A 14,749-nucleotide genomic window follows, 5' to 3' on the forward strand; every position below is an offset into this window, starting at 1 on the left:
TGAAGGAGTCTGTTCTCTCTTCACCCCATCCCCACCTCCTTTCCCAGATCAAACACCAAGTGCATTGGATAGCTAGAAGCCATAGCGAAGAAACCCATTTTAATTAAACCCCATTGATTTTTTTTGGGGGGGTGCAAGTCAAAGAAAAGACATCTAAAGAGCCCCCCCCCCCCGACCTCCCCCTCCTCTGTCCTGACCTACTCTGGGTCAGTCACACATCGATTGGCTTCCTAGATAACAGATCGAGCCACCGCTGGGGACCTCTGGGGACCAGCCGGGAGCGGTAAGAGTCGCGCGCAGCAGCCCTGCCCCGACTTAATCAAACTAGCAACAGGATCTGCCTCCCGCGGCAGCGCGGCGGTGGCAGGGTGGCAGCGGCGGCGGCGGCATTATGCGTGATTACTGACAGGCACCAGCTGCTGCCGCCACCGCCGGCTCGACGCACGATGTGGACGCTCAGATCGAGAGGCAGATTCCTGACTAATCCCAGAGGGCTGGCCCAGCCCGAGCTGCCCGGGCTGCTAGGAAGCGATGACCACTCTTGTTAGCCCAAGTTGAAGGGAGCCCGGCTGCGCTTGGGAGCAGGCAGAGGCCGAGCCACTGAGCAGACGCGCCCGGGAGGACTATGAACTGAAGAGTCAACATGTATGGAAATTATTCTCACTTCATGAAGTTTCCCACAGGCTTTGGAGGTGAGTATTTCACACGGCTTCAACGCCGGGACCGTCTGGAGAGGCCGAGCGGAGATGGGGAGATCCGGATAACTGGATTAGGATTGAATTGGGAAGGAGGGCATCTGTGTTTATCGGCGTCTAGAGTGTGTTTCCCTGCGAGTGTGTGTGTGAGCGCGCGGGCAGGAGTGAGGGGCACGGATGGGGAGAGGGAGGGAGGGGGAGTGGGAGAGAACGGTCCGTAGGTGAGGATCTGTTTGCACATTCGAATGAGTGAACAGATGGGAGGATCTGGGGATATTCTAAGGAGCCTGAGCCAACATGCTTGGGAGTCTGTCTGAGACAAAGGTAGACTGAGAGCATTGTTCTAACTCAGTGGGCTTGTGGGGGTGTGAAGAATGGGAGAGGTAAGAGGAAATTACTGGGATGAACCTAGTACCCAGCTTGCCATGAGAAAAAAAAAAAAAAAACATGACGGAAAAGGTTTTGCCAATATTAAGGGTACCTGGGATACTTCATAACATCAGACTGATTATTTTATTTAAAAGCAGATCTCCCTAGAATTGAATTTTTTAAAAAAGAAAACAGTGCTTTAATTTGCGGCGGTGTTTTCCTTCCTCCGTTTCCTCCCCTCTTGATTTGCTAATAGCCTCTTGTCCCTCCCCTGCGGCTGTCCCCAATTCCACTTCCAGGGTCACCACCCCCACCTCCACCCTGAGGGTCGAGATCTGGGCGTGGTGGGGGGTCCGGGCTCTCAGAGTGGAGCGCAGGCAGCTGGAGCTCCAGGTTGCCAAGCCAGGCAGGGCAGCCAGGTGGCACTTCCCAGGGGCTGCCCTCACACCCAGGCCCTTTGGTCCCGAGACTCCTTTGACTCAGTGACAGAAGCAGCCCAGTGGCCCAGCTTCGGGTAAATGGGCCCAACTGCTGACCAGCTGCCTCTGACTTGTCAGCTGGTGGCCGGAGGTTTGGGTTCTTAGGAGCCAAAGGGGAGAGCAGAGGCTGGCAGGCACGACAAAGCAGAAATTCTTGTTAGGTCTTGAGAACTGAAAAGTCCCTGCCCTCCCCACCTCCTGTGAGGACAGATAGGCAATTCATCTGAAGGCTTGGGAGCAAAGCTTGCCTATTCCGCTGGGCATGCCCCTCCATAGGTGTAGTGGGACACTGAAAGCGGATGGGGTCCCTGTCCTGCAGACGTTAAGCCCGGGGGTTTGCTTCTTTATTCGGGCTGCATTGGGCAGTTTTTATGGACCAAGCGTGCAGTTAGTGTGATAATACAGACGTTCATGAGATATAGTCTGTACTATTTGTACCGGGCAAGCTTGTTACTACCCAGACTCATCGTAATCCTGCATGTTGTGTGCACTCCTGGTTGTAGAAGGAGGTTGCTGCTTGGATCCAATGGGTGAGGGGCCCTTGGATCCAATGGGTTCTGGGGGAGATAATGTTGAAGCTACTGGGGCCAGTCTTGTGACGTGACCCAGTGAGTGTGGTGGCCAAGGCTGTGAAGTGGACATCTGATCTTCAGTATACAGTTGGGTGCTGTGAAAAGCCTCCTTGACTCCCATTTGGTCCCATTCTCAGCTGAGAAGCACTTTTTCCTTTTCCTTCTGAGTTCAGTTGTCTGAAGAACATGCCTATCCATGAGATTCTTGGGACCCTCGAAGTCTGTGAGGTTGTGGCTTCTTAACTGCCAAGGAGACCCTCTGAGATGGTTGGGGTGAACAAAAGGGTTGAAGGTGGACAGGTGTAGGAAGAGACAGTCTGGAGAAAGAAGGTCTAGTCCAAAATTCACTGGAAGCTGCTGTCTGGAATCTTGGGATTGTAATATCCTGAGACCTCAAAGAGCACCTTAGTCCTCTCTTAATATAGATGTGTAAACTGAGGCCTCAAGAAAGGCAGTACCAGTCTAAGGTTATATGGGGTTGAGGAGGAGAGCCCTTCTAGAAAAGCCCCTGAGTCCAACTTCTAATAGCGTTCCTCCTATCTGATACAGTGAAAAGAGCATGAAAGATATCTATCTATCTATCTTTATATATAGAGAGAAATGAGTTTGGTTCCTAGATTTTTACTTACTAGCTGTGTTACCTTAGGCAAGATATTGAACCTCTCTGAGCCTCATCTCTAAAATGTAGTTTAAAATCCTATCTCAGACCATGGTTGTGAGCATTAAACATGCAAATGCTTGAAAAAGCAGATACAGAGAGTTGTCTATATATTTGGTGTTTAATAAAAGTTAATATTTTTGTCCCCTCTATTCTGCCCAAGTGCTAACATGCAAATTAATTTAAAAATCAAAAATTACTGTAGAATAATGAATTAGGAACCTGGGGAAATAAAATTAAATTTGTAAAGACCCAGATACGTTGCTGGTTTAAATTTTCATAATTGTGGGAGCTCTGGTATTTAGTGTAATTAGGTTTCAGATAAAAGGAAACACAATGGCTGGGCCATGCAAGAGTAGGCTGATATAACCGTGGAGGGGAGGGGAAAGGATTGTCTAGGCTGTCTGCCCTAATGCTCCTCTTCCTCCCCATTCCTGGGGGAGGAGAACAATTATTTGGTTTAGTTATACTGATGTTTTCCATTGTGCTTGTATTTGCCAGCTAGGAGGCAGAAACCTTGAGCAAAGGCAAGGACCCCATCTGTAGGAAGGTCTGCCTGAGAGCTTGCAGAGGTGAGGGAGGGAGGGAGGGAGGGAGAAGGACCTGCCTGCAGGAGCTGGGGAGACCTGAAGTCTGAAGCAGATGTAGCCTACAGTCTCTCTCCTTTTACCCCAATGAGGCAAGTTGCACCACACATATAATTGATTTAGAGTATGACCTCTGTCCTTTCATATATCAGCAAGTGGAACCACAGAGGGCTCCTGTGATTTCTGAGAATCTCTAGGGAAGCAATGTCACCCTTGGGAAATAACACCTGGGATTTGTGTCTGGGCTGTGCTTACCAGATATCGGACCATCCTCCCATAAGTGAACAAGACACTGGGCATACTGGCCACAGGGTGGGGACTAGCTGGGCACCCCACCAAGGTGCCCACTTGCCCAGCTCTGGTCTCTCCCATGTGATGAGGTAAGAACCTTTCTCTTCTTTTTTTCCTGCCAGCTGCCCAGTAAGAGATTTGTTTGCCTGGATGAGACAGTTGCAGCCTCTAAGAAGATGGCAGAACAAATCCTGTAATCCCCCTTCCAATTGTGCAGTAATCCTCAGGGTGAAAAGGAGATCAGGGGAGAGGGCACTTGTCTCATTTCATTTAACAAGCACACAGTAGCGCTTCCTAAGTGCCCACTACCATTGTAAGCACTTCACCATCATCATCTTATTTAATCCTCATGACAACTCCTTGAGTGGGTATTACTGCCATCATTATTGCACTCCTTTTATAGACGAGGAAACTGAGGCATTGTAAGCTGCAATAACTCATTTTAAGGTCCCAGAGCTGGAAAATGGCACAGCCAAGGCTTTGAACCCAGGCAGTCTGGTCCTGAGTCCTAGCGGCGCTGAGATGCCTCTCACAACTTCTGTGGGCCACAGAGTTGGCACGGGAAGCTAAGGCAGCAGCACATCCCTTGAAGGGCTGAGGAAGCCCAAGCCAGTCACGGCACTGCCGAGCAGCTGTATCCGCAGGAGCCTGGCCTCGAGAAGTAAAGTACATGGTAACTCAGCAGTCACGCAGGTGCAATGGCGGCCTCTGGGGAACTAGTTTGCCAGCTTCTTCTGGGGGCCTGGGTCTTCCCCAGTGGCTCAGATGGTAAAGAACCTGGCTGCAATGCAGGAGATCTTCCCTGGGTCAGGAAGATCCCCTGGAGAAGGGAATGGTTATCCACTCCAGTATTTTTGCCTGGAGAATCCCATGGACAGAGGAGCCTGGTGGGCTACAGTCGGTCCGTGGGGTTGCAAAGAGTCGGACTCAACCGAGCAACTGACACTTTCACTTTTTCTCTGGGGGCTACTGATTCGTAAGAGCCCTACCCTACTGAGTCTGACCACTTGTGTAGAAGAGTCCCCTTCTTACATAAGAATAGCCACAGAGGAGGGGCTGAGTTGGAGGTGTGTGTGTATGTGTGTGTCTGTGTGTGGAGGGCAATATGAGGATGTGGGAGGAGGGTGTGTGTGTGTTTACGTGTATGCCAGAACATATTTTTCCCCTCCACAAATGTGTGGGTGGCTAATAGGGACTTACCATGGAGGTAAGTGGTTAGGGTTTATGTAGGAAGGAATAAATGTTTATGAGATTTAGGAAGGAGTATATTTAGTATAAACTATTTTCTGAAACATTTACAATCTTACCAAGAGATAGAGAGCTGAATAGCAACTGGGGGAAGAAATTATGCAAAGAGTAATCAAAATTCTCCACCTCTTCCTTCCCCTCATTATGTCGCTTCTGTATCTGCAGAGAACTTAGCCACCAGAGTTGGGTGGCTGGGGTGCCGGGGGCTCCCGGAGGAAGCTGCTATTTTTTTCTCTTATTTGAAAGTAGAAAACACAGAGGCCCAGGGAGTCTAAGGAGCGAATGTTCTAGAAGGCCTGGGTTTGGGTGGCTTTCTTGAGACTGACCCAGGTCTTGGTTCAGTGGCTGGTTATGGCCTCCGTCACAACTGCTCAGCTCTTCTGTTGTGACGGGGAAGTGGCTGTGGTCAAATGTATAAGCTAATGCATGGGGATGTGCTGCGTTGAGTATGTTGGCACACCCCTAGGGGATTATTCCAGAGAAGTTTTGGTACTATTTTGATTGTCTCCCAGTTAGCAGTGAATAACAACACTAGCTCTAAACAGCTCTTCACCCCTCCTCTACCCCCTACTCCCACCCCAGCTTCCCTGCAAGAGCTGAATCTTTAAAGCCAGAAAAAGACTTGTAGCTCATCTGAACTGACCCATCAGTCAGGGATGAGGACACTAGGGGAAGCAGGTGGGGCTTGCCTGCGACCTGTGGCTACTTATGCTCTACAAACTGGGTTCTCCTGAGCGCCCTTGGGGGCCACCTGCAGTGGCAGAAAGAAATGTGGAGGGAGGCTAAGCCACAGAGAGCCCTCCCCTCCTGTCTTTGTAAAACAACAATACTACCGACTATACAGAGTCAAGGGTTAACATTCCACAGTGTAGGGATTCAATAAAACAAAGGCTGGAAAATTGTAAACACACAATAAAAGTTTGTTTCTCTTTCCTACTTCAGAAAACTTGGAGACTATGGTAGTACATTCAGCTTAAATTTTATATGTAGGTTTTTCTTAGAGGAGGCATGCCTGTTCTTCACGTGTCAGACTGTGCACTGAGAGGCTGACAAGGTGAAGTAAATAAGGCATCAGTTCTGGGCCAGTTACAGAAAATTATATTTTAGCAAATCATTCCAGGACAGACACTGGCAGATGAGATCTGGCAGAAAGAGGGCAGTGACCTGGGACCTCCCATCCCTATAATCATCGGGATACCCTCACCCCAGGCCAGTGTCCTGAGTGAGTCATATTCCCCTGAGTTTCCTCAACTTCAAATTGTACGGCCTGGGGCTGTTGGCTGCTTTTATCAGATACTGTAACTGAGAAAGGAGCAAGGGAGAGGCAAGAGTTTGCACGTTCAAGACCAAGCTCAGATTCCTAATGGGATTTTAGAATTCAGCATCTGAACTTAAAAAATGGAAAAGCTTGTGATCTTTTACTCAAAATACATTTACAAGAAGTCAGAGGAACAGCAAAGAGAGTGCTTAATAAATATGTTGGGATGTTCCTTCTAGGCTGGTTGCCTGGGTTGCATTTCTGTGACTCAGCATCTCTTTGGTCTCTGCTTTTGTTGGTCCCTAATGTCATGGGGAAGCAGCCTCTTGGAAAGCTTGGGGCTCATGATACCTGTGTTTTCTCAGTCCCAGTGACATAGGGAACAGAGCAAAAGTTAGAGATCGCCAGGAGGGAGAGAATATTTCAGACTGCTCCAGGAGGGCCTTTCAATCTTTCAGTTAGCACACTTTGGCTCAGCATCTGGTTTGTGCAGGGGTTGTGTAGGACACCAAGAATGAAGACCCATCCTCTGTCCTGAAGGAGTATATAAGCCAGTTACAAGCTCTGAAGTCTGTAGGACAGTTGGAGATGATTTATTCCTAGAAATGTTTTTTGGGGCTGAGGTTAAGAGAATGGTCCAAGGAATTTAGGTATTTGGGACCTGAGAACAAATACTACCATGTCCATTACCCAATGGTAACACTGCACTAAGGGTATGGTTCTCTGTTTTTAAACTAGTTTTTTTTGGAGTATAGTTGCTTTATAATGCTGTGTTAGTTTCTGCTGCACAAGAAAGCGGCTATCTGTAAACACATACCCCTTTTTCTGGACTTCCTTCCCAGTTAGGTCGCCACAGTGCATCAGGTCGAGTCCCCTGTGCTATGCAGTACGTTCTCCTTAGTTTTCTGTTTTATACACAGTATCAGCAGTTTATATAAGGCAATCCCAATCTCACAATTCTTCCCACCCCACCCGTTTCCCCTTGATATCCGTACATTTGTTTTCTATGTCTCTATTTCTGCTTATGGTTCACAATATTTTAAAATACCTGCAAGCTATAGAAGACAGTCCATATTGAGAGGCTAGGGAGAGCATGGGCTTTACGATGGCCAAGTCGTTAAGGAATCTGCCTGCAATGCAGGAGACGCAGGAGATGCGGGTTTGATCCCTGGGTCAGGAAGATACCCTGGAGGAGGAAATCGCAACATACTCTAATATTCCTGCCTGAAAAATCCCATGGACAGAGGAGCCTGGCAGGATACAGTCTGCTGCTGCTGCTGCTGAGTCGCTTCAGTCGTGTCCGACTCTGTGCGACCCCATAGACGGCAGCCCACCAGGCTCCCCTGTCCCTGGGATTCTCCAAGCAAGAACACTGGAGTGGGTTGCCATTTCCTTCTCCAATGTGTGAAAGTGAAAAGTGAAAGTGAAGTTGCTCAATGGTCCATGGGATTTTCCAGGCAAGAGTACTGGAGTGGGGTGCCATTGCCTTCTCCAGTCTAAAGGGTCACAAAAAGTTGGACACGACGGAGCGACTAAGCATGCACTAATGACACTCTAAAATGATGATTTGTTTGGGGCTTCCCTCTTGGCTCAGACACTGAAGAATCTGCCTGCAATGCAGGAGACCAGGGTTTGATCCCTGGGTAAGGAAGATCCCCTCAGAATGTGAACAAGAAGCCTACAGAGACAGAGAAAGAGATGGAAGTCATGAATTCAAGAGCTGGGTGTGTGCAGAATTGGTGTTCAAGGACCCCAGGAACAAGGGGCTAGAGGGGGGCACTGTAAGTCAACGCCGGGAGCACTTCCTGGCATTTGTCTTGATGGACTGGTACATGGCATACCAGTGCATGGGTTTGGTTTAAAGGGACAGACAGCTGGTCCTGTTTGGTGGAGCCCCTACTCTCCAGTAACCCCTTGTGCCTCCAATACGTTGGGGATGGCACAATATCCATCTGTACCTGCTGCTGCTGCTAAGTCGCTTCAGTCGTGTCCGACTCTGCAACCCCATAGACGGCAGCCCACCAAGCTCCTCCATCCCTGGGATTCTCCAGGCAAGAACACTGGAGTGGGCTGCCATTTCCTTCTCCAATGCATGAAAGTGAAAAGAGAAAGTGAAGTCACTCAGTCGTGTCCCACTCTTCTCGACCCCATGGACTGTAGCCTACCAGGCTCCTCCGTCCATGGGATTTTCCAGGCAAGAGTACTGGAGTGGGGTGCCATTGCCTTCTCCATCTGTACCAACAAGTTTCAAATTTGGTCCTGGGTGGGAAGGGTGGTATGTAAGCAAAACGCCATTAATTACATGCAGAGAGGCTGACAGAAATTGTGCCGGACTAAACTCAGATTCTAGGTCTTTAATAATTCACAGCAAATACTTGAAAGGGTCCCTTTATCATTCTAAACCTCAGTCTTCTAATCTGTCTAATGAGGATAATTTCTTCCTTTCCAACTACTCTGAGTCAGTTTGAAGCTTGGATGGAACAGATAGTGGCCTCAAGGGCCTGCTCTATGTGTAGCACCTAGCAGGGAGCACGAGATGGCTGAATGGCATCATTGACTCAATGGACATGAGTTTGAGCAAACTCTGGGCCGTGGTGAAGGACAGGGAAGCCTGGCGTGTTGCAGCCCATGGGGTCGCAGAGTCGGACACGACTGAGGGACGGGACAGCAGCATGGAGCCTCGTCCACAGTTAGGAGCCCTCAACAAGCATTTTTTGACTGACAGAACCAATAATTGATGTGGGAATACACAGCAAATAATTATAAAGAGTTTTACAAATGTAAGGCAGTATGTACTGGATGGAATAAGCTTTGACGTGGGAGCAGAAGACCCAGGGTTTGTCCTGACTGCACCACCAAGTCATGCAACTTCTCTAGAAAATGAAGTGGTTCCTCAAGTCCTGAAAGTCTGATTGCTACCCCAAACAACATGGCCTTACTAATTTGTGATATGATTAATTTGGAATGGTGGTTAAATTGATCATAGCAGGAACTAGTCTGCATTTGCACATTCATGAAAAATAACAACAAAAATGTTTGTTAAGCAAGTAAGGCTGTGGAAGACTTGAGCCTCTTTAAGTTACATTGGTTTCTAAGCAATTTAAAAAGAAAGCATAGTAGAAATCTCATTAGCATATTAACCAGGTGTTAATTACAAAAGAATCTTTTAAAGCAGATTTTATAAAATCCCCACTTAATAACCAGTAGCTTGTGGTACTTGAAACACAAACTCTTCACGTGTGTTACTTAGAAGTAATAAAATTGTAATTTAAAAGTAATCTGCCAACTTGTCACGAATTTAGACTGATTTTTTCTCTCAATTGATCCAAATGAGTGAGGTTTTGCTATAATTATATATAATGCTGGTAATAATGAGGCCAATTATCAATCTTTGCTGCTTTTCACTACCTCCATCATTGCAGGTTTTAGGGAAAGGGGTGGGGGTGGAGGGAGGAGGAGGGATGGAGGGGACAGTGGAGGCAGAGAGGGAGGAGGCGCTGCCAATCTCGCCCTCCCCCTCACCCAAGCCCTGGAAGAAGCAAGCCCCCGCCCCCACCCGGCAGCCCGCCAGCCCTCCTGAGGGGCCTCCAGGAATCGGGCTGTGTGGGCTCAGGCTGGCGGGCTGGTCGGAGCTGCAGCAGTTCATTAGCTGCTGCATCTTGTGTCCTCAGATTCCAGCTGAGAGGCCAAGGAGGCTGAGCCCCAGGGCCCGAGGGAGCATCTCTTTTCCCACACGCTTGCCACCCCCATCATATTTCTTCACTTTCCCCACTGCGAAAGCCAGAAAGGACGTTGGTAGCAGAGAAGGCTTCCCGGTAAAAAAATGCAGTTTCTCCCTGTGCTCAGTAAGAATTCAGCTAATGATGTGATGTCCACCTCTGTTAGAAGTGGAGTTCAACGCCTGTACAGTACTTTCCCGTCCAGTCTCAGAGCGGTGGTGCAGCTCAGACGAGTATGTGAAAGTGCTTTTGAAAATGCCACAGCAGTTTAAATATAAGAAATGCATATCAGCCAGGCCCGGGCATCTGAGTGCCCCTTCTGTGGAAGAAAGAGAGAGGAAAAAGCTGAGTTGAACTGAGGACTGGGTTTCCTACCTGATGAAGGAAACCAGAGCTTGGGTTTGATATGAGGGGCTGGAGTGTCTTAGTCAGAAAGTGCCAGGTCATGTACACACTACTGTGTATAAAATAGGTAACTAATAAGGACCCACTGTATAGTACAGGGTACTCTGCTCAGTACTCTGTAATGGCCCATGTGGAAAAAGAATCTAAAAGAGAGTGAATATATGTACAGTTGAATCACTTTGCTCTACACCTGAAACTAAGCATTGTAAATCAACTCTACTCCAATAAAAATCTAAAACTGAGAATACCAAGTCAGAATCCTGAGACAGGCCACAGTTGGGTTAGGAAGGGCAGAGCTGGGGACAAAAACTGGGCCCGGGGAAGCTAGAGGAAGGAGCAATCCTGAGTAACTGTTATAACGAGCCGCATAGCCAGTATAGTATATGGTGCGGCCAGGATTAACACCCAGGTCTGCTGCCCTTCCCCTAGAATCAAGTGCTGCTTGTATAATGTACTAGCCATGTTCTCTTGGGCCAGTTGTTTAACTTCTCTGTCCCCCCGTTTTTCATTTGTACAATAGGAATGAAAGTTGGTAACTTTAAAGGGGTTCATAGGGATGAATTAAGTCAGTATATGTAAAGTGTTTAGATCTATGTCTGGCTCATGGCAATTGCTTAATAAATATTATCTGTTGTTTTTACTTAGCAGAGGAGATGACATTTAAGTGTCAGTTGATTGTCTTCATATTGCAGGCCTCCCTACCTCCCTTGCAGCCTGTCTGTATATTATGAGCCAAGCAGGGAAAAGATGTGTGAACAAGTTTCCCTTTGACTAGGAAGCACAAGCCAGGTTTCTGAATATTCTAGGACTGTTAGGCTTATGTAGCACATCTCTCCATTAGTGATAAGGAGGCAGGTTGTTGTGAGATTGTGTCCATCGTGACAGAAAGTAGATTGAGATAGGGCCCCGTGACGTTTCTAATGGAGAGTCCTGACTCTTAGAAATAGCAAGTTTTTTTTTTTTTTACCTCTGTCCCCTTCCCTGTGGCTGGGTGTTACCATTATTGATAATTCATCCCAAGTTTCCATTCCATCCTGAGGATGGGACAGTGAACTCTCTACCCAGGCACAGCAGTTAAGGGGTGGAAACGGCAAGCCATTTGTTCCCTTGTCTGGCCAATCAGAAAGACTCATGCTTGACATTTTATGTTTACCGGCTGAGGATGAGGTTGCTAAGCAACTTCCTTGCCTTGGTTGAATTCTGTAGTTCTAAGTACCTGGGCTTTTCTTTCTCAATAAGTGTCCCCTCAACACACACATGCAATTTGTTATCTAGCGATTTCAGAGATTTTCATTTTGGTAAACATAAGGAACATAGATTTCTCATGCAAATGATTTCTACTGATGAACTCCCTACATGGTTGTATCAGTTAACAAAAGAACTATTCCATTCATTGAAAAAGAAAGTGTTAGTTTCTCAGTAGTGTCCGACTCTTTGACCCATGGACTATAGCTCGCTAGGCTCCTCTGTCCATGGAATTCTCCAGGCAATAATACTGGAGTGGGTTGCCATTCCCTTCTCCAGGGGATCTTCCCAACCCAGGGATCGAATCTATATCTCTCACATTGTAGGCAGATTCTTTACTCTCTGAGCCACCAGGGAAGCTCATTCACTGATCAGTCAACAAATATTTTTTGACCATCTACTGTGTTCCAGGCACAGTACTAGACACCACAAAGATAATTGTGGTGAAATTTAAAATATGTGATAGCCAGTAGGGTACCAGGCATTCAGAAAGAAAGCGTGGAGGAAATTTCCATGTTGTGATGGATAATGGGGAGATCTGGAGGGTCCAAGGGGAAGGGTTGAGGTTGCTGGGATGATGGAGGGGCACTCTGGGCTCAGAGGAGTGGTTAATATTATAAATAACTGGTATGTAAGGACTAGTGCCTGATGGTAGCTGTTCTTAATAGAACATTTACTATTGGTGTGGCTTGGGTTAAACTCTATTTACATAACCTTCTACAGTGGTATTCAAGCCAGACATAGGTCTCTCTCACCAACCTTATAGTACGGTAAGTAATTGTAACTGCTACCCCTGGGCTAGTGGTCTCAAATGGTTTTAGCACCTCTGAGCTAGGTATGTATACCTCCATTTATGGCTGAGGAAACTAGATCAGAGAGGTCAAGTTCCTGGCCCAGGTTTACATGACTGGAAAGTGATGTAACCTCCATCCAACCTAGGGTGTTTGGGCAGCTTCAGAGTCTTGTATTCCACATAGATGTCACCCTGGATGCCCTATGATGCACTCATGGACTTCAAAAATCAGACACTTTGCAGATTCCATAACCTCTTTGGCTCCTGGTGACACTGTCAGCATCTCAAACTGCAATCTGGAATCCAAACAGCCTGAAGGGTTAACACGGTCCAGCTGATGACGGGCCCCTTGGCACGTGGTCTGTACTCAGACCATTCCAGACCACCACCACCTGCACATCCTTCTTTTAGATGCCAGTGAGCTATGTCCCACCCACCTCAGTGTTCATGGAACAGTGTTGGAGGGGATCTTAGAAGCCACTAGGTGCCGCCTTCTTACTGGGGAGAGTGAGCCCTGGAAAGATGAAAGGCATTTCTTTGGTATGTTGCGAGGAGAGAAGAGAAGGTCCAGAGAAAGGCAGCTATCCCTCTCCCATCAGATGAATTAACGTCTATAAAAATAATTGCTGTGCAAAAAGAATGAACTCTGCAGACTAGAGATTTTGTGCATTTCCTAGGCATCTGAGAGTGGGCACAGTATGGGGGGCTATGAGGATCTAGAGGGCATGTGGTCAGGGAGAAAGTTGTGCTCCCAGCCTCTGCACGGGAGCCAGATAGAGCTTTAGAGAAAATCTTCACTTTGGATTTGGACTAGAAACCAAACTTCTGGAAAACTTGTACTAGCTGTCGTTCCCACATGGCTATGGAAAAAAAAAAAAAAAAAGAAGTGAGAGCCGAAGAAACTGATAAAAATGTCCTAGATAGGAATGTTTTAGTGTCTATTTGGGAGAGTGGATTAATTTTCCATTGAACAACACTCATTATTTTCCACCTTTTCTAAAAGCAAAGCTATTTATTTCTACGCAACAGTGGTCATTCATTGTGAGAGGCGAAGAATAAAAATGTATTTGTGAAGATGTGTTTAATTTTTTAATTTTTCTTATAAAAATATGGCCCATCTCAGCAGACATTTTATTTTTTTTTATTTTTATTTTTTTTCAATTATTTTTATTAGTTGGAGGCTAATTACTTCGCAACATTGCAGTGGGTTTTGTCATACATTGACATGAATCAGCAATAGATTTACACGTATTCCCCATCCCGATCCCCCCTCCCACCTCCCTCTCCACCCGATTCCCCTGGGTCCTCCCAGTGCACCAGGCCCGAGCACTTGTCTCATACATCCCACCTGGGCCGGTGGTCTGTTTCACCATAGATAGTATACATGCTGTTCTCTCGAAACATCCCACCCTCGCCTTCTCCCACAGAGTCCAAAAGTCTGTTCTGTACATCTGTGTCTCTTTTTCGGTTTTGCATATAGGGTTATCATTACCATCTTTCTAAATTCCATATATATGTGTTAGTATGCTGTAATGATCTTTATCTTTCTGGCTTACTTCACTCTGTATAATGGGCTCCAGTTTCATCCACCTCATTAGAACTGATTCAAATGAATTCTTTTTAACAGCAGAGTAATATTCCATGGTTTATATGTACCACAGCTTCCTTATCCATTCGTCTCAGCAGACATTTTAAAGGCCATGGTAAACCAGACTTTAATTGGCTGTTGCATTCTGTCTCAATGTGCCATTGCCATCACTGAGTAATTGAGGAATATTCTGATTGTCTTCATTTGTATTATTACTAATTATAATAAAAATAATGTAGTTTAAATTTCAAATCTCTCTCACATCCTCTCATTTTATTCTGGAAACAATTTGTGAGTTTCCCCAAGTCCATATTTTCATATTTTTTGTACAGCTCATGTTTCTTTTTTTTAAGTAAATGATCAAGCTAGTCAATACTTTAGTTTTATATGTGGAATGAAAGCTAAATTTCATATCTGTCTATATGTATTAGATGTTACAAATAGCTACATATAATAAATAATAGCTACAAAAACATTAAATCAGTGTCTATAACTGAATCACTTAGCTGTACATCTGAAACAAACACAGCATTATAAATCAACTATACTTCAATATAAAATAAAATTTAAAAAGAGTAAACTTAATTCATAAACACAAAACAAAACAGAACTGGAAATTTTGTGATATTCTCCATTTCTCCCTCCTTATCAATAGCAAATTACAGTCCATGTTTCTTAAACATCATTCCTTTGCATACTGTTTTCATGATATTCAACGTATCACATGTTCTTGTACATAGAAATTTTCTGAGGTCAGTTTACTCTTTTGGGAAAACGTAGTGATTTTTAGGAAGATAATTTTATAAAAAAGATGGAAGCAGAGTCACTTGCAATAAACAGAA

At 46.0% G+C, this 14,749-nt stretch overlaps 1 protein-coding gene across 1 annotated transcript in view; it reads left to right on the plus strand.

The window, feature by feature from the left end:
* The first annotated feature begins 273 nt into the window (after positions 1-273).
* The window catches only part of RXRG (retinoid X receptor gamma), a 51,890-nt gene continuing 37,414 nt past the window's right edge, over positions 274-14,749 (plus strand). The window contains exon 1 of the mRNA XM_043450542.1: positions 274-692. Within this exon, the coding sequence (XP_043306477.1) occupies positions 644-692 (49 nt within the window). The 5' untranslated portion in view covers positions 274-643. The remainder of the gene's footprint in view (positions 693-14,749) is intronic.

The sequence above is a fragment of the Cervus canadensis genome, chromosome 2 (assembly GCF_019320065.1).
Source record: "Cervus canadensis isolate Bull #8, Minnesota chromosome 2, ASM1932006v1, whole genome shotgun sequence".
NCBI classification, from domain to species: Eukaryota; Metazoa; Chordata; class Mammalia; order Artiodactyla; family Cervidae; genus Cervus; species Cervus canadensis.